The sequence below is a fragment of the Micropterus salmoides genome, unplaced genomic scaffold (assembly GCF_014851395.1).
Source record: "Micropterus salmoides isolate LMB-PRFRI ecotype aquatic unplaced genomic scaffold, ASM1485139v1 Ms_hic_scaffold_8, whole genome shotgun sequence".
Lineage (NCBI taxonomy): Eukaryota > Metazoa > Chordata > Actinopteri > Centrarchiformes > Centrarchidae > Micropterus > Micropterus salmoides.
Window position 1 is genome coordinate 13951627 of NW_024044570.1, and position 17211 is coordinate 13968837.

Sequence of the window (17211 nt, forward strand, 5' to 3'; positions counted from 1 at the left end):
TGTCAACTGTAGGACATGTAGTTCAGCAAATGTCTAACCCTGAACAAAGAGATGCTGAGCGGGAGTCTATTTAACTCAAACTCCCATGATTCAACTCTGTTCAATTGTGTGCGCAGTTGTTGGCAGAGCCAAAGAGACGCCAGTAGCCTTAGCTTAGGGACATTGAATGACTTTGTAGCCCTGTGCGGTAGGGTAAAGAAAGTTACCTATTTGACAGGTTGACACTAGTATCGGAGCTCATGGAGGCCCTTATACCTGTCATAAACAAATTGCAGGATGCATTTAACACGGTCGGCGCAGACATAATTCAGCTGCCGCAGATAGTTGTTGTGGGAACTCAGGTGAGAAACGTCACTTTGCTTAAAGGCTAGCAAGTTAGTTAGCCTGCGCCAACTTATTGTTTTGGCTAACTTCTGATATCTGAACCTTAGATTTGCTTTCGTTTTCATGTAGATGTCAATAATAGACAAAGCTGTGTAGACTGAATTTACGTAAGCTTTTCCTTTTTACGAAAAATCTAAGCTAACTAATTTAGCAAGTAAGTTAGCATTAGCTAATTTACATGTCAGCTCACTTGGACTCAATGTTTTGGCTGACAGTTCAGGAACAAACAATTATATACATAGCCTTCAAATCCTAAAAATAATAGATAAATACATTCTGATTTTTTTTAACGTGATTAGATTTAGATTGCTGAACATAAACACACTCATGTCCTCATACAATTTACACTGCCAAACATCTGTGTTTATGAAAAATGTGATTTGCTAGGTTGTTAAAAAAAAAGTCTCCATTCACACAAAGACAGTAGAACCATAGATTGTATAAGAGTGGAACTTACACTCGTTTGCCAGATTACTTAAAGGGAACACTTTTTGTTGCAAATGTTTTATTATAGTATTAGTAATATGTAGTGGATTCTCGTTAAAATAAATGGGGTGAACAACAACATGATCATAAAGGGGAATCAACACCTTTCTTGTCTAATTCGGTTTCACCCTTTCCACCTAGCGCCTAATTGGTTTAAAGTGGCAGATTTGGTTTAACACATTTACTTTCACTAGTCAGCTAATAGGATGTGACTGTCTCAGACCTTTTGGCAGGCAACTGAGGGTGTTATAGTGAGACAAGGCAAGCCAGAGGATTTTTTAAATGCCTGCTTTGTTATGTTTGCCAGGGCTCCACATAGGCCCAGATCTGCAAAGACCTTCAGATAAGGACAGATGTAACTGAGTTCTGATGCCAAGTATTAATAACTGGCTATACCTGGCAGGTCTATAAATAGGCCTACCTGTATCAGCCAAAACAACATTAAGTTAAATGACGCTACAGAGAAACTTAACTGATTATATTTTAGCCATCATATCCTACTGAGGAAATCGGTGCTAGTCCATTAAGAAGGAAACAGCTAGCCAAGTGAGCTAAATGAGGTATTTGCAGTTCACCAGATCTCATTAGGAGTTACTCTGCCACACATTTCAATTCAACCAGCCACAATGTCTGTGTTCGACCAGTGGATGATGTTTAACACTGCCAACTTAATAGTTTTTGGGTCATCAGAAAGTGCTATCCCATTTTGGGGGCCCAGAATTAAATTAGAGCCTGGCTCCTCTGGTGGATATGCAGTTAAGGTTCTTGAGTTCCTGGAACCCTGGAAAAGGTCCTGCAGTGGTAACGGGCTAATAACTTTAACAACACACATAGAAATAGTGTCAAATACAACCAACCTCAGTGCCTCGTGTTTTGTCTGTATCTGGACGACGCGAGGAAGGATTCCTCTGGTCAGTGTGTCATTCATACTTAAGTCTTAACACTCATGGTTTTGTTTACGATGTTTTGTTGTGTACAGAGCAGTGGGAAGAGTTCTGTTTTAGAGAGCCTGGTTGGCAAGGACATCCTGCCACGTGGCACTGGCATCGTCACACGCCGACCCCTTATCCTACAGCTAGTGCACATTGACACAGAGGACCGCAGGAAAACCAGTGAAGAGAATGGTAACGTCACTTTCGCCTCTGTTACTTATGTATTTGTGGAACTGTTACATTTTATTCTTCTCCCACAATGAAATTATTTGGTATTCAGTGTTATTCAGTGTTTTACATACACAATATACTGTATATGTGTTATAGTCAGGCAAGTATTGGATTTTTGAGGCAGATATTGATTTCAGCGTACATAAACAAATGAACTTGATATTTTATCTTTATTTGATGGATACATACTGAGGGAGACATTTTACAGTGAAAATGTATTACTCTAGCTCTAATATGTATTTTTGCGTTATATTATTATTGCATTATGGTGTTTTTTGTGAAACCATATCAGAAAATGAAGCATTAAGCAGACTAGTTGGTACATGTCAGCAATACATTTTGTCTAGTGAATGTACAGTTAGATCATGATTCAGACAGGCAGCTGGAAAGAGTCATTTAAATTCAGCAATCTGACTTCAATATGCTTCACCTTCACTGGCCAAGAGTGTAACAGTTTATAAGATTTAAATCTAATGTTGATCTTTAACACACACTTTCTGTGTTCATGAGGCGTCTCTTCTACAGTGCCGTAATAATTCTTTATTCAACTATGTAACATTTTTATATTGTGAAAGGAGAAGCAGTTTAACTCAGAATCAGCACTCAATACCATCCACGTCTCAGTGAAAATAACAGGTGACTAAGTGTCAAGATCCCACGTGAATCAATGCTGTCTCCTGGCAATGGCCTCAGAGTGACGCTGCATTGCAGTAGTCTGTAGAGTGTTGTGCAGGAGCTGCGGATAGCCAGGCTAACCCATTTGTCTCCTGTCATCTCTCCTTAACCACAGAATCCAAGAAAAATGGTCGCCTTTACAGAGGTCTCCTTTTCCTTGTTCTTTGCCTAATTGTATTTGTACATTACATGACCTCCCCCGACCCCTTTGCCCATTTTTTCACATCCTGCCTTGTATTTGTGTAGCATCACTTTATTCAAGTCAAGCCTTCCCCCCTATTTAGGCTGGTCTCTGTCAGTTGAAATTTGACAAAAGAAAATTAACAGATTCCTGTTGAAAATAATAATTGTGTGATTCATTTTACATTTTAAAAGTTAGTTCATTGATTCCAACTTCATCAAAGGACCTCAATAGTAAGATGTTCTCAAATACCAGCTTACTCTAAGATGACTTACAGACTCCACCTTTTGTAATGTTGTTTTTTTGTTTTTGTGTTGATTTGCAGCTGAAATGATTGCTTTGCTTTTTAAAGAAGTCTCTGCTTCCCAAAATGCACATGCTTTTTTTTTTGCTTTAGGCTTTTAATTGATTCCACGACTGTTGTGTGTGAAAACAACAGTTGTTCCACTGTATTACTTGTTGTTTTTGTTTTTTTTTACTCTCCAGCTATGGGTCTTTGCTCTGAGAAGTTTTTTTCCATCCCATCTTTGCCGGCACAGAAATCCTCCCATGAGACATTCAACATAGCGATAGTAATAATAGTAACACTGATGTTAAGACCACATCTGTCATGTCAGTAACTGAAACATCTTTCCTCAACTTTGTATTTCTGTAGGCATCGACGGGGAGGAATGGGGCAAATTCCTACACACCAAAAATAAGGTAGAGTCAGTCTTATTTGCCAGAAATCAAGACTCTCCCAACACTACTGTACTGTATATAGAAATATCAGAATATTTGATAAACTTGGTCTGATCATGAAATAGCCCAGTTTTGGATCCTGTATTGTAGGGCTCGAGACTAACGGTGTCCTGTTGTCCTGGGGACGATTAGAAAATGTGTTTGGGACGAAGAGAAATATTCAGTTGGACGCTTCTACGACAAAAGGGATTGTGTAAGCCTATGTGTTTATTTATTACGATCACTTAGCAAATGACAAACTGAACCGACCAAGCGCTGACTGCAACGGAGGCTGTCTTCTCACGCTGTTACTACAGTCCCGCCGGACTCACACAGGAGGCTGGCTGCTCACCTGTTCCTGCGGTACAGGTCCATTGATTCTCTCAGTCACAAACAACTTGCTGACCTCTCAATCGCGCTGTGTAGGCTAACATTAAGCGCCACACATCAATCTTCTCACGCAGTGAAAGACAAATCTATATTGTGATAACGTCTACTAGCGGGCGAGAATCACGTCCACCCAGCTGGTGCAACTCTGCATACGGCGTGATCGTGAAGAAACCAGCGCGCACTGAGGCTGTACCAGCAGACTCGCTGGTAGAGTTTTGCATTATAAACATCTAAAACCTGAAGCACAGTCTGGCTCTGTTTGGGACTGTGAGCTGCACTTTATCGGAGCAACATAAGTTAACACAAGGATTTGTGCTGAGACGTCTGCCTGATCACAAGTGTTGGTTTCAGTTTCTACCTCCGACGAAGTGCAGTGCACTTGTTTCATTCGGTACAGTCTGAAGGGGAGCACAGCAGAGTATAGGTCAGGTAGACTTTTAAAAAATATTATGAATTCTCATTAAATAATGATGTTAGTCTCAATATTACGATTTTCTTCTGGACATGTCAGAGAACAAAGATATGTGAGATTCTGAATGTGCAGAAAGTTTTGAACATGAGCAGAAAATCTGCTGTAACAAAGTCCAGGAGTTTATAACTGAAGTGAAATTAAATCATCCTATCATCAAGAAAAAAGGTGCTCCAACAGATTACTTTTCAGTTTTGTTTATAAATCTTTTTATTTGAATCAAGCAAAATAAATATTCTTTATTTTATCAATGTATAATCAATTATTGTGTCACTAACAACTATAGAGGATAATAAAGTAAAGAAACAACATTTTGATTTTGGGACGGTTCCAGGATGGAGGTGAAAAAAGTTAGTCTGGAGCCCTGCACTGTAACTAAAACTGTACTGTAGAAATTACATTGATTTTGATGTTACTGGAGACTTTACCTTTCATGGTTAAATTGTTCTTTCAGATCTACACAGACTTTGAGGAGATCAGGCAAGAAATTGAAGCAGAAACTGAAAGAATTTCCGGCATTAACAAGGTATGCCAATTACGGCCATTAAGAGGAAGCAACAAAATTTGACAAACAAGAAATGAATGAAATCCATGGAGAAAATGGATGATCTTTAATTGACAGCATCAACCTGGGATTTTGAGTCAACCTCAGAAGCAACAGCCTGTAAGACTAATCGAAGATCTCCCCCCCCCCCCTAGGGTATTAGTGATGAACCCATTCACCTGAAAATCTTCTCACCACATGTTGTGAACCTCACATTGGTGGACCTTCCCGGCATTACCAAGGTGAGATAGCTTTCCTATTTGCTTCCCCGTGTCCGAACCTGTGTGATGAATTCAGGGTTTAAAGTCAGTGTGTGTATTTGTTCAAACAGGTACCAGTGGGAGATCAGCCCAAAGACATAGAGATCCAGATCAGAGAACTGATCTTTAAGTACATCTCCAACCCCAACTCCATCATCCTGGCTGTGACTGCTGCCAATACAGACATGGCAACCTCAGAGGCCCTTAAAGTGGCCCGTGAGGTTGACCCTGATGGTAGATGTTCTTCTTGTTCTTTCTTCAATTCTGTTTTTACATGTTATTCACTTGCCATCTTTTTATTTCCTTAGCTCATACACTCTTTTGATTTCCTGCATTAGTGGTTATTTTTTGTAGCCAGGTGTGTATCTCTTTGTCTTCAGGCAGGAGGACATTAGCAGTGGTGACCAAGCTGGATCTGATGGATGCTGGTACAGATGCAATGGATGTGTTGATGGGCAGGGTCATTCCTGTCAAACTGGGCATTATTGGAGTAGTTAACAGGTAACACTGCACTTTTGTTCCACATTAGTTTGTTAGTTAAGCTGAGGACAGATGGCAGGTACACGGTGTCAACAAAAAACATGATTTGAAATACAGAAATAAATAAATAAACATACAAGGGAAAAAGTAAAGACAGATGAAATAAAAAAGATGAAAGTAGACTAAGCATTCACTATGCTAACTGAATTTCGCAAGAAAGAATCACTGTACACATATTTGGTGGCTCTTACTTGTCTGTTGCGCCTCCCTGAAGGTAAAAGCTCAAAGTGCGAGTGCAGAGGGTGGGAAGAATTGCAAATAATCTTGAAAGCTTCCCTCTTTATATTTAATTCATATTTATCACTTGGCTGACTCTTGGGCTATTTGACTTGCTATATTTGTTGTCCTCTGCAATTTCATTTTATTCCTAACGTTCAGATTTCTACAACACATGCCCATGTTGAAATTGTATTACTTTGACCAGACTCTTACACACCATTTCCTCTAATATTTCCTTGTTTTTGTGTCAATAATAATTATTGATTGGTGGTCACACTAGGCACCCTAAAATAATATATAATAATCCTTATTTGTAGAGCACTTTTCAAAAACAAGTTACAAAGTGCTTTAACACATGTAAAGAATAATACAAAAAAGATAAGAGCATGAAAATTTAATATAAAATTAGTAAAATACAATAAAATAAAAGGGATAAAATAAAGTCAAATAAGATCGGGAAAAGCTCTCCTATAAAAGTATGTTTTAAGAAGGGACTAAAAGCCATGTCTAAGACTAACAATCAGTATTTGTTTGTTCATTTTCTTAGGAGTCAGTTGGATATCAATCAAAAGAAGTTAGTAGCAGATGCCATCCGTGATGAATACGCTTTCCTACAAAAGAAGTACCCGTCCCTTGCAAATAGAAATGGAACCAAATATCTGGCCAGAACATTGAACAGGTATGAAGTCAGAATTTATGTATTACTTTGATTTTGTAAATATTTATGTAGTTACTGTTTTTTAAATTAACAAATGAAATATTTGAGTTGCTAATTAACCATGTACATTTCAGGTTTACTCCATTTCTGACAAAGAGGAACAAATGACCATGACCTCTAAATCTTCCGTCTAAACATACTGTTTAGTAGTCTACAACAAGTAGCCCACTTTGGTTTGCAATCATAGGGTAAACTGTTTTCTTTAATTTTTATTACAGGTTACTCATGCACCACATCAGAGACTGTCTTCCTGAGCTGAAGACTAGGATCAACGTGCTGGCATCGCAGTACCAGTCTTTACTCAACAGTTATGGTGAACCTGTTGAAGACAAGAGCTCCACATTACTGCAGCTCATCACCAAGTTTGCTGCAGAGTATTGCCACACCATAGAGGGCACGGCCAAGTACATTGAGACAGCTGAACTGTGAGTTGCACAACTCTCTGAAATGCATGTACCTTCATACACCACTAAGATGTGCTAGCATCAACTTGTGCTCAGTTTAAAGCAAATTCTTCCTGTATGTTTAAGGTAGTTTGCTCTCCTCTTTTTTTTTTTAGATGTGGTGGAGCAAGAATCTGTTATATATTTCATGAGACGTTTGGTCGCACATTGGAGTCAGTTGATCCTCTGGGAGGTCTAACAACCATCGATGTGCTCACAGCAATCAGAAATGCAACGGTGGGTTTCTGCTACCTCTTGTAGTTGTAATTACCCCTTTTTGAAGACTTACAGTTTAATTGTATTTGACAGGGCCCGAGGCCTGCATTATTTGTGCCTGAGATTTCGTTTGAGTTGCTGGTGAAGCGGCAGGTCAAGCGCCTGGAGGAGCCCAGTCTGCGCTGCGTGGAGCTGGTTCATGAGGAGATGCAGAGGATTATCCAGCACTGCAGCAACTACAGCACACAGGTGAGAAGCAGACTCGCACATATACCTTAAAAACCTACACAGAGGTACAGTATGCAGTAAATACACTAAAGTACAGTGTCTAATACTAATAGGTATTATTGTTTACCTCTGCAGGAGTTGCTTAGGTTTCCAAAGCTTCATGATGCCATAGTAGAAGTGGTCACCTCATTACTCCGAAAAAGACTCCCTGTCACAAATGAAATGGTCAGGACCTGCTAACGCTAAATACCACGGAGCATTTTTATAAGAAGATTATTCACCCCTAGTCTGATTTATCAACTTCCTGATTTGTTTCAGGTCCACAACCTGGTTGCCATTGAGCTGGCATATATCAACACCAAACACCCTGACTTTGCTGATGCCTGCGGGCTCATGAACAATAACATAGAGGTGAGAGATGAGCATCTTTGAATAAAAGTTGACTGTTTATAACGCATGCGTTTTGTGATCCTTAACCAGAATACCAGGCTGATAGTGTGAACTGTGCGAATGTGTACGATTCAGCACTAGCAAAGCACAAAAGAGTCAAAAGATTTAGAAACAAAACAACTAATGAGACAGTATTATTTGAAACATTGATAAACAGTTTGTTCATTTCCTCTTCCTCAATTTGACTGAGTTGCATTTGTCAAACCTTTCATTTTATAGGAGCAGAGACGCAACAGAATGAGAGACCTCCCCTCTGCTGTCCCCAGAGACAAGGTATGTCAGTATCAATTAGATTCACAAGTCCTCTCTTTTCTTGAAACAGGGTTTAACAGATTATCTGCCACTTTTGCACATATGACGTTGACCCAGGTTCATTGAAGAATTCAGAGTTTCACAGTTAGTGTCCACATCATGTAAAGCTCATGCACACTTCTGCCTGTATGTCGTGTCGGTTTTCTATCCACTCTTTTCTTCCTGATATTGTCTTTCTTTAGTCCCTTAAAGGCCCAGGTGGGCAGTCTCTCTCCCCCACTGAGCCTCCTGCCCCCGAGGGCGAGGTCACCAAGGTGTGTCTCGTTAAGTCACCCCCCACAAATCTGACCTCTGCTCACCCCCAAGCCCTTAATATAGTACTCTAAAACCCCTGTTTCAGCAAGTGGTTTGCCTTCAGTGTGATGCAGATGCAGTGGGTTGAAGGCATAGTCTTTACCCCTTGTAACCTAACTGATCTGATCTTTGACTTGCACTCAGCATTGTACATCTAACCTTTGTTTTGCATGTTGTTGCTCCGACTGAAGTAACACAACAACTCCAGACTCAAATGGCATGTAGCTCTTTATTTAAAAATGAAGAAAAGTTTTACTTGCTTTTGTAGGGGTGAGCGATATAACCATTAGATGGTGATGAGAAGCCGTGTGTGTGTGTGTGTACACACAGAGAGAGAGAGAGAGATCTAGTCCAAAATAATAATAAAATGGTGCTCAGCAATTTTATTTTGTACATTGCCCACAGTGGCCTACAACAACTGGGAATATTAAGAGTGGCCGCCTTTGTTAAAACTGTATCTCTGCAAGTTTAGAAATCTCTTTCTCTATTTTTCCCTAAACCCTACACCCTGGTGGTATAACTTGTGTAAACTGCTTGTCTGTATTTTCCACCAGACTTCTTGCATGTTCTGGATGAACTTCTTTGGAGTGAAGTCAAAGAAGACCTGTGGCATGCTATTTGAATGCATTTAGAAAATGTATATATATATTTTTCATCTCTGTGGAATGTTTTTTTTTTTTTTTTTGTGAAGTTTTATTAACCTTGTTAATTTAACCTCTTTTTATGACTTCTGAACGTTTCCTGTCTGAGCCTTTATCTTTGAGCAGGATACCAGACAGATCCTCACTCCATGTCTCTGTACTGCCTGTAGGCAGCAGCTGGCGTTGCTCAGAGCGGCTCTGTCAGCGACCAGACAGACAGCGGGACAGGGAACTGGAGGGGCATGTTGAAGAGGGGAGAGGACAGTACAGTTGGAGACAGGGCCGTGCCCCAACCCCAACACTATTCAAGCCCACACAAGGGCCACGCTGTCAACCTACTCGATGTGGTGGGTGCTCTGCATTTATGGACACAATGAATTGGTTTAGGAGACTGTCCCGGGCCCATTATGTTATTCAGGTGATTGGAACAGCTACAAAACATAGCATGTTGCAAAATAGTCTCGTTTGGTTTGTTCAGTATTGTTTTTTTATTATTTCATTACAGCAATATTAGCCGAGATCATATGGAGAACATATGAGAAAGTATTTAGGGAAAGTTGCCAGGGTATCTCTTACATCTTCAAGTAGGCAGTAACACCCCTAAGTGTAAAAACAGCCTTGTCACTTACATTGTAAACAGCTTGCTAGCTGTTTTTGTTTGGATTTTACAGCTCGCACCTTAGATCATTAAGATGCTCATTAACAAGCACGTTTGATGTTTTTTAATTGCCAGCCTGTTCCAGTATCCAGGAAGTTGTCTGCTCGGGAGCAGAGGGACTGTGAGGTCATCGAGAGACTCATCAAGTCATACTTTCTTATCGTTCGGAAAAACATCCAGGACAGGTACACATACTCTACACAATTTCTTCAATTATCATTGTGTAATGTTTGAGGTTTTGACATGAATGGTCGCTTCTTCTTTGCTATACTGTCCTCTACTTCCTTCTTTCTTACGTCTTCCCCCTGTGTTGTTGTTTGGTCTCAGTGTACCGAAGGCAGTTATGCACTTCCTGGTGAACCATGTGAAGGACTGTCTGCAGAGTGAGCTAGTGGGTCAGTTATACAAGACGGCCCTGCTGAATGACCTGCTGACAGAGTCCGAGGACATGGCTCAGAGACGCAACGAGGCTGCTGACATGCTCACGGTAACAGATTCATCAAGCGTCGCTATGGATTGTAAAAACAAGATCCAGTGCCAATCATACACACATTTACTTTACTTGCTTTATTAGAGACGCAACATTTGGTCATGGACCTTCATCAGGCATTTTAAGACCAACATTTACTTTTTTTAATCCTGATCCTGATCCAGAAGAGCCATCCATTCATCCATTGTCAACCGCTTATCCTGCGTACAGGGTCGCGGGGGCCAGAAGAGCCGTCTTCCCTTATTGATTTCTCATATTAAAGTTACATGAAGTTGAGACATAGAAACATTTAAGACAATTTAGAGGAGCTGCAAGTCAAATATTGTACATTCACTGTACTAGTTGACATAGAAACTATGCACCAATATGTACTTAAAAAGAGTGCGCCTAGGGTATAAACATAACAGTGTTTTAACAGAATTCCTCCATTTTGCATTTCGGTGTCCAGGCTTTGCAGAAGGCCAGCCAGGTGATTGCAGAGATCAGGGAAACCCACCTGTGGTGAGGCGCCCTCTCTTCAGCGGGCTCTCGTCATCCCATGAGTCCTCATTCATCATAGACCATCAAACCACTGCTGAGTCTCCCAGCACCCAGCACCTAAGACTGCAGAAACAAACAACTTGCACTGGTGTGGATATGTGTATATCGAAACATAGTATTAATGTACAGTACAGACTTTGATTTAAGAGCAGCACACATTCTCCTGTACCTAGATTATATTGTTCTTATGTAATTAAAACAATATATAGATAATGTTATACACCACCACTATGTGGAGCCTTGCTGAGGAATGTCTGCTCTTAATGTAGATTTGAATTAAAGCTAGAAACAACAAACCCATGCTACGACATGTAGATGCTCTCTTTATCATGTCAATTATTTTATTAGATGCTGACAATATAACGTGTCTACTGCTATTTGTTCCAAAGAAATGCACTTAATTTAGATATTTTTAATAAGAAAATATCCACCATTTGTTCACTCTATACATATTTTTACATAGATATGGAACATCAGACCCGTATTTGTCTTTGTTGTTTACATGTTGTTATTCAAAAGATCCGTTACAGATTCTACTGACTGATTCCTCCTACTTGAGGTTTTGTATAAATGTTGGACTTAATTACACAGAAACAGAGACAATCTGCATGGTTTGCAGAGAGGCAGCAGGGTGGATGTAATGAGTTATTTATTGATTTGACATCATGATAATTGACACTACCAACACAACAGAACAATGAATACACACATAAAAGACACGTGGGCCAATCACTGGTGTCACGGTCTGACTCTTCCCTGTCTGGCTGCTCCTTTACCTCAGCCGGCCACCCATCTTGCCCTTGCCGCGCCCCTTGGCACTGAATGGGTGTAGGAGAAGAACAGCAGACAGTGAGTTCAGCACAAGTGGAGGTTATTCGATTGCAGCACTCAGCAAATCAGTCAACAATTTGAGTTTGCGCAGAATTGATGGTGAGAACAGAAACCACATCCCAAATCACAGGACAGGTTTCAAACTCTCAAGACAATATCACACTGCTAAATAATAAAATCTGGAATGTTCCCACATGTGAAGATCTTTACTGCAAACATGGGAATCTTCTTTTGGCATTACGATGGTACAAAACATAATGTTCTTGAGAATCCAGTATTCTCTCTCTCAGATTTGCAGCCACTTGTCTGACCTAAAATAGGTTTTTCTTTCAACAAAATTGTAAGAATACAGTACAGGTGTTTGTGTCCCTAATGGCATTGCAAATAAAAGGACAGTTTATTTCCTTTAAAGTTTTGCAAGAGGTCTGTTCATGTTCAGATATTTATTAAAGTATCAATCATCAATAATTATGCAACTTCTGTGTGACAGTTTAATGCACACGCTGTTTCACAGTTTGTGCAGCAGTTATGTTACAGAGCACTCTTCAAATAAGCAGAAAACATCTAAGGACCTTTGTGCAATGACCGAGGACATTTATAATGATTGAGTATCTGTGTTTTAACATTCAGAGAATGTACTCAAGTGATCGCACTCTGTGATCTCTGATCCATCATGTCTATAATGGTGGAAAAGTTTTAAATGTATTTAGTATAAATTGGTGTCGTGAAAAGGATATCTGTTTAGTTCAGAAAAGATTTAGACAAGATAGTGAACAATGTAAGAAGGAAATCAAAATACATACAAGCATAGCAGGTAGCCTTAATCCTAAGAGAAAATCCAACAAGGAGGTTTGTGTACTTACTTCTGGTGGTCCTGGACTCGGGCAAGAAGCTGGTTAATCTGCAAGGACACATAAACCTTGCTAAGCATTTGAAAGACCACAGATAGGATACCTGACATGTCCAGCAAAGGATGCTCTCAGGACCCTACAAATTTATATTTTGACCTTTATATTCTTTATCTCAAGATTCTACTTGAAACAAACTACATGACAGTGTAGTAGGCTACCTAAGTACTTACAGCAAAGATGAACACTAAAAGGGGCAATGCATGAAAAATCATTTGTGTCTTTCAGGTGCTGTGTATGTCTGATTTCTATCTTGATTAAGGGATATCTTCCACTTGTTTTGCTATTAGGAACATTGTATAACCCCCAGCTGTGTGTTGGATGACTTACATCATACTTCTGTCTTTTGAGTTTCTCACTGAGATCAAACTTCTCAGCCTCCAGCCCCATCAGCCACTGCCACAGCTCGTTGGCCTTCTCCCTAAACACAAACAATCACAGGTCATGATGAGAGCATGTTCACCAGTACCAAAAGCAAAGGTATGTACACCGACTGCAATGCACTCTTTGAGATAATGTTGAAATAGACATAAAACCCTGCACAGCTTTCTCATACTTAAGTTTATCCTCATTGAGATGATCAACATTGAGAGCCTTCCTGCGTTCAGCTAGGATCTTCTTCTTCTTCTCCCTCTCAGTTTGTTTCTTGCCTCCTCTTCTGCTCTCACCCTGTGTAGGTCAAATAGAGAAGATACATACTGTATGTCAGTGTGACTGCAACAATCAGATACTTAATGCTCTTTGAATTCATCCTCTTGTACAACTGATTGATAAACTGAATAAAAGAAATGGAAAATAGTATGATTACTATAGTTAGTACAATAGAGTAACTTTTGCTTACACATTAAGCCTTTTTTATGTCAAGCTAGAAGCACCACTTTGGTCCATACTGAAATATCTAGAGAACTACTGGATGGAAGGATGACTCCTATGGAGTAGTATCTCAGTAGGATTGAAGTATCCTGACAATGTTGACATAAATTGCCATGGAATAAACTTGATAAATTATAAGGACTTGGGTGATCCCATAACTTTTTTTCTTAGATTGGCACCAAATGTTGTACAGATATTGGTTTCCTAGCAATGTAATAACTTTCCCTTTATGTTTCCTCTAAAGCCACCATGAGGTAGACATTTTTGGTTTATACTGAAATATATATTATATAATTATCAGATTGGATTACCACGAAATTGGGTACATACATTCACGGTCCCCAGAGGATGATTTGTAAAAACATTTATCCCCTGACCATTCATCAAGCACCATCGTCAGGTCAATGTTTCTGTGTCCTTTGCTTTATGACCTTTACAACAAATAGCATCCTTACCAGCCTCAGCTTTATTTTGTGTTTAGTGCTATTTGCAAATGTTAGCATGTGAACACATTAAACTAGTGTAACAGAGTCAAATATGTATTAAAATTACACACTATTTTATGTAAATAGTTATCACCTGACATGTTAGACCTCCAGTGCCAATAAATGACGTGTGTGACGTGATGTTTGTGATTTATCATTCTGTACCCCTACGTTCACTTTCAGGGGACCCCTCTCTAGGTCTCCCACCTTTGCCTCTTCACTTTTGTTCCACTTCATGGAAGAGTTAAGCTTGATAAGCTAAGTTTGATGACCATGTGTAACAAATAAAAAAGTGCTATTTTTGTAGTACTATGTCAAGTCACGCAACAGTATTAAAACTTGAGATGGATTTTTGAGTACTTTTATCTACTCATGTGTACCATCCCTGTTCATTGTGTTCCTCACTGAAATACTGTAAGCAATGAGAGGCTGAGTGACCTTTTGTCCAGCACTGTACTGCTGGGTCATGTTTGAGAGGGCCTTCTTCTTCTTGAAGTCCTCATCTTGCTTCTTGCGCTGCTCCTCCTGCTCCTTCCGCTCTTTTTCCTCCTGTATGCGGCACAGGTCAATCATTTAGAGAAGAAGTTGATGACTTGTTGTCTGGTATGATGTGCTGTGGTGTTGAGGATATGAGTTAATGTACACTGACACCATACCGCAAGTCTGGCCTGCCTCTCCTTCTCTCTCTCTGCCCGGACCCTTTGCTGCTCTGCTCTCTCAGCACGACGTTTCTCCTACAAAAGAGATATGGTGATTTTGACCAACCAGAAAAAAACACTATTCCTCTTTTACTGACACACTCACAATTCTGTTAACAAGGGCGATGAGCTCCTCTTCCTCTTTTTTCCTCTGGATGAAGTGAGCCTCGATCAGAGATTGCAGCTCGGACAGATCCTTCTCCTGACGTTTCCTGTGGATGTCCTGCCATCAGAAAAACAAATCAGGTTCAGACATTATTTGAATGTATCTGTTGTGAGTGAAACCTGAATCAAATGGATGTTTCAGTCACAAAGGAAGCATTTAATAAGGTTGACCCACATCAAAATCCACTTTGTCGCCATCAGGCATCTTTGGAGCGGTAATATTTGTCATAAACCTGTAGAGACAAACAGTTTATAATTGAATAATCTGCCATAAGTGTTTTTAACTGCTTAACTAAAGAAGAGACACTTACTTAGGCTTGGGCTTTGACTCGTCTGGGACAAGGAAAAGAAAATAGAAGCCATTTTGAATAAATCCACTGAAGTGAGTAAAAAGTACATATTTTAAAAAGGCGAAGCGTTAAAGGACAGTTTTCTCACCTGTCACATCCTCTTGTGCTAATGATCAGGAACATACATTATTAGTAAAATGTTTGGAAATTAAATAAGGTATTTGAAAAGCAATTTTCTTACCTTCTTCATCCCTTCAGAAGAATAGCAGTATTGACAAAAAGAATAAGTAAGTAAGTAGTAAAAATATTTGGAAAATCCCAAACAACATTAACATTAATGATTTTATTTAACCACAATACGAAAAATATAAAAGTAAAAAAAATGAGTACGTACTGAACTTCCTCCTCCACCACTTCTTCTGTGTCAGACATTTTGTTATGGATGAGTTCTGCAAAATGGATCCCTATTAGCCTATTTTTAGACTGGCAAATATATCTGATTAAACAACGTGGCAGAGTGTGATATGGCAATAGTTCAAGCAGTTTACAATGAGTGTCAGCACTGAACCAAATACCTGTGGTCACTGTGCCATCAGTGGAAAAAGTATTCTGATCTTTTACTGGAGCAATAATTGCAATTTTACAATACAATATCTCTTACAAGTAAAAGTACAGCATTCAAAACAATTATTTGAAAGATCTCACAGTAACTCTTATTGTTTATTTTTGGATTTAAGAATCAAAAACAAAAGTTCTCATGATGAAAGGTCTCTTAATTATGTTGCAAGCTGTAAAAGGTACTTTAGTGTTAACCTCCTCATTATCTGAAATGTAGTTACTGGTAATTACTTTAGCTTTAAGGTAATTAAGGTGTATAATAATTATCAAAAAGTATAATAGATCACTAAGAAATGTAGTATAAGTAAGTATAAAGTAATACAAAATGGAAATGCTGAAGTAAAGAAGCTCAAACTTGTACTTAAGTACAGTGTTCAAGTAAATGTACTCAGTTTCTTTCATATTAGGTTAATACCATAGACTGGTTATAACTCTACAAAGATTTAATCAATTTTGTGTCACAGTGGGATGCATTCAGGGTTGGTCTGAAAATTAATTAACTTGTCACTATAGCTGTCAGACACTTATGGTGTGTGGAAAGTTTTCCCTTAAATGTGATGTACTGAAGTACAATAAAGCAGCACAAAATGGAAATACTAAAGTATGTATTGTAAAGTACAACCTCAAACTTTTACTTAGAAAATTGTTCAAGAAAATGGACTTAGTTATAAATACAGTTTAGTCACATTTGGTGAGAACAGTGTAGAACTAGTGAGAAAAGGCTGAAAAAGGGATGTGAAGATGTAACATGTGACTTTAAGATATAAGCAGGCAGTGAACACAATTAAAAATGACCTTTAATCAGTTATCTCCAACTCGGGAATCAGGAAATATATTTTCAACAGCAATTCATTTCAAGATTTATGACTTACCAAGACTTTAACTTAAACAGCACTGACATAAGAGAGCCCTTACCTGTGACCCAGAGAGAGGGAGCTCAGAGACGAGCGACAGACTTCAGCTCCTTGAAGTTCACAAACAAGTTGAGCATCAAGGATACATAGTCCAGCCCTTCTTGCTCATGTGACTGCAGCACCCTATGGCTGGTAAGTTTATTGTTAGACAGCTGGACATAAGAGCTCTGTGTCAGACACACAAATAAACACAAACATGCTAACACAGATGCACACACACACACACACACACACACACACACACACACACACACACTCTGCAGGTACATTCCTGCCCTGGTAAAAAGTCATATATCTGCTCAAACTCTCAACAGCCTTTCAGGTTTAAACACTCCATAATTTCACGAGTAGTTAGGAAGGAGATGAAGCAACATTTCATTCCAATAGTTAAAATCAATACAACAGAAC

The 17211-nt window shown here is 39.2% G+C and overlaps 2 protein-coding genes across 4 annotated transcripts; one reads left to right on the forward strand and one right to left on the reverse strand.

The window, feature by feature from the left end:
• The first annotated feature begins 117 nt into the window (after positions 1 to 117).
• Positions 118 to 12263, forward strand: LOC119893569 (dynamin-1-like protein). Of its 2 annotated transcripts, XM_038705809.1 has the most exons (19): positions 118 to 341; positions 1850 to 1994; positions 3545 to 3591; positions 4923 to 4994; positions 5168 to 5254; positions 5344 to 5506; positions 5653 to 5773; positions 6579 to 6710; positions 6968 to 7174; positions 7309 to 7429; positions 7502 to 7657; positions 7772 to 7861; positions 7955 to 8047; positions 8306 to 8359; positions 8581 to 8652; positions 9504 to 9680; positions 10067 to 10176; positions 10319 to 10478; positions 10930 to 12263. In XM_038705809.1, exons 1-19 carry the CDS (start codon positions 240 to 242, stop codon positions 10984 to 10986), a joined length of 2166 nt encoding a protein of 721 aa, XP_038561737.1. In that variant the 5' UTR covers positions 118 to 239; the 3' UTR covers positions 10987 to 12263. The 2 variants fall into 2 exon arrangements, with proteins under 2 accessions (XP_038561737.1, XP_038561738.1); XM_038705810.1 differs by lacking the exon at positions 8581 to 8652 and having other exon boundaries at positions 119 to 341.
• Positions 11654 to 16910, reverse strand: LOC119893570 (troponin T, cardiac muscle isoforms-like). 2 transcript variants are annotated; one of them, XM_038705811.1, is made up of 13 exons: positions 16805 to 16910; positions 15666 to 15720; positions 15513 to 15523; positions 15420 to 15437; positions 15293 to 15314; positions 15157 to 15214; positions 14923 to 15039; positions 14775 to 14852; positions 14557 to 14667; positions 13317 to 13429; positions 13091 to 13181; positions 12716 to 12753; positions 11654 to 11839 (listed from the first exon to the last, which is right to left on the reverse strand). In XM_038705811.1, exons 2-13 carry the CDS (start codon positions 15701 to 15703, stop codon positions 11794 to 11796), a joined length of 741 nt encoding a protein of 246 aa, XP_038561739.1. In that variant the 5' UTR covers positions 15704 to 15720; positions 16805 to 16910; the 3' UTR covers positions 11654 to 11793. The 2 variants fall into 2 exon arrangements, with proteins under 2 accessions (XP_038561739.1, XP_038561740.1); XM_038705812.1 differs by lacking the exon at positions 15420 to 15437.
• Positions 16911 to 17211: the final 301 nt, after the last annotated feature.

Excerpts from the sequence above, each read along its gene's own strand:
- LOC119893569 (XM_038705809.1), top strand. The coding sequence starts at position 240 with ATGGAGGCCCTTATACCTGTCATAAACAAATTGCAGGATGCATTTAAC. Across the intron at positions 5,507-5,652 it reads CCGTGAGGTTGACCCTGATG|GCAGGAGGACATTAGCAGTG; the intron begins GTAGATGTTCTT and ends CTTTGTCTTCAG. Across the intron at positions 6,711-6,967 it reads CTGGCCAGAACATTGAACAG|GTTACTCATGCACCACATCA; the intron begins GTATGAAGTCAG and ends TTTTTATTACAG.
- LOC119893570 (XM_038705811.1), bottom strand. The coding sequence starts at position 15,703 with ATGTCTGACACAGAAGAAGTGGTGGAGGAGGAAGTTCA. Across the intron at positions 12,754-13,090 it reads TCAAAAGACAGAAGTATGAT|ATTAACCAGCTTCTTGCCCG; the intron begins GTAAGTCATCCA and ends GTGTCCTTGCAG. Across the intron at positions 11,840-12,715 it reads CGAGTCCAGGACCACCAGAA|TGCCAAGGGGCGCGGCAAGG; the intron begins GTAAGTACACAA and ends ACACCCATTCAG.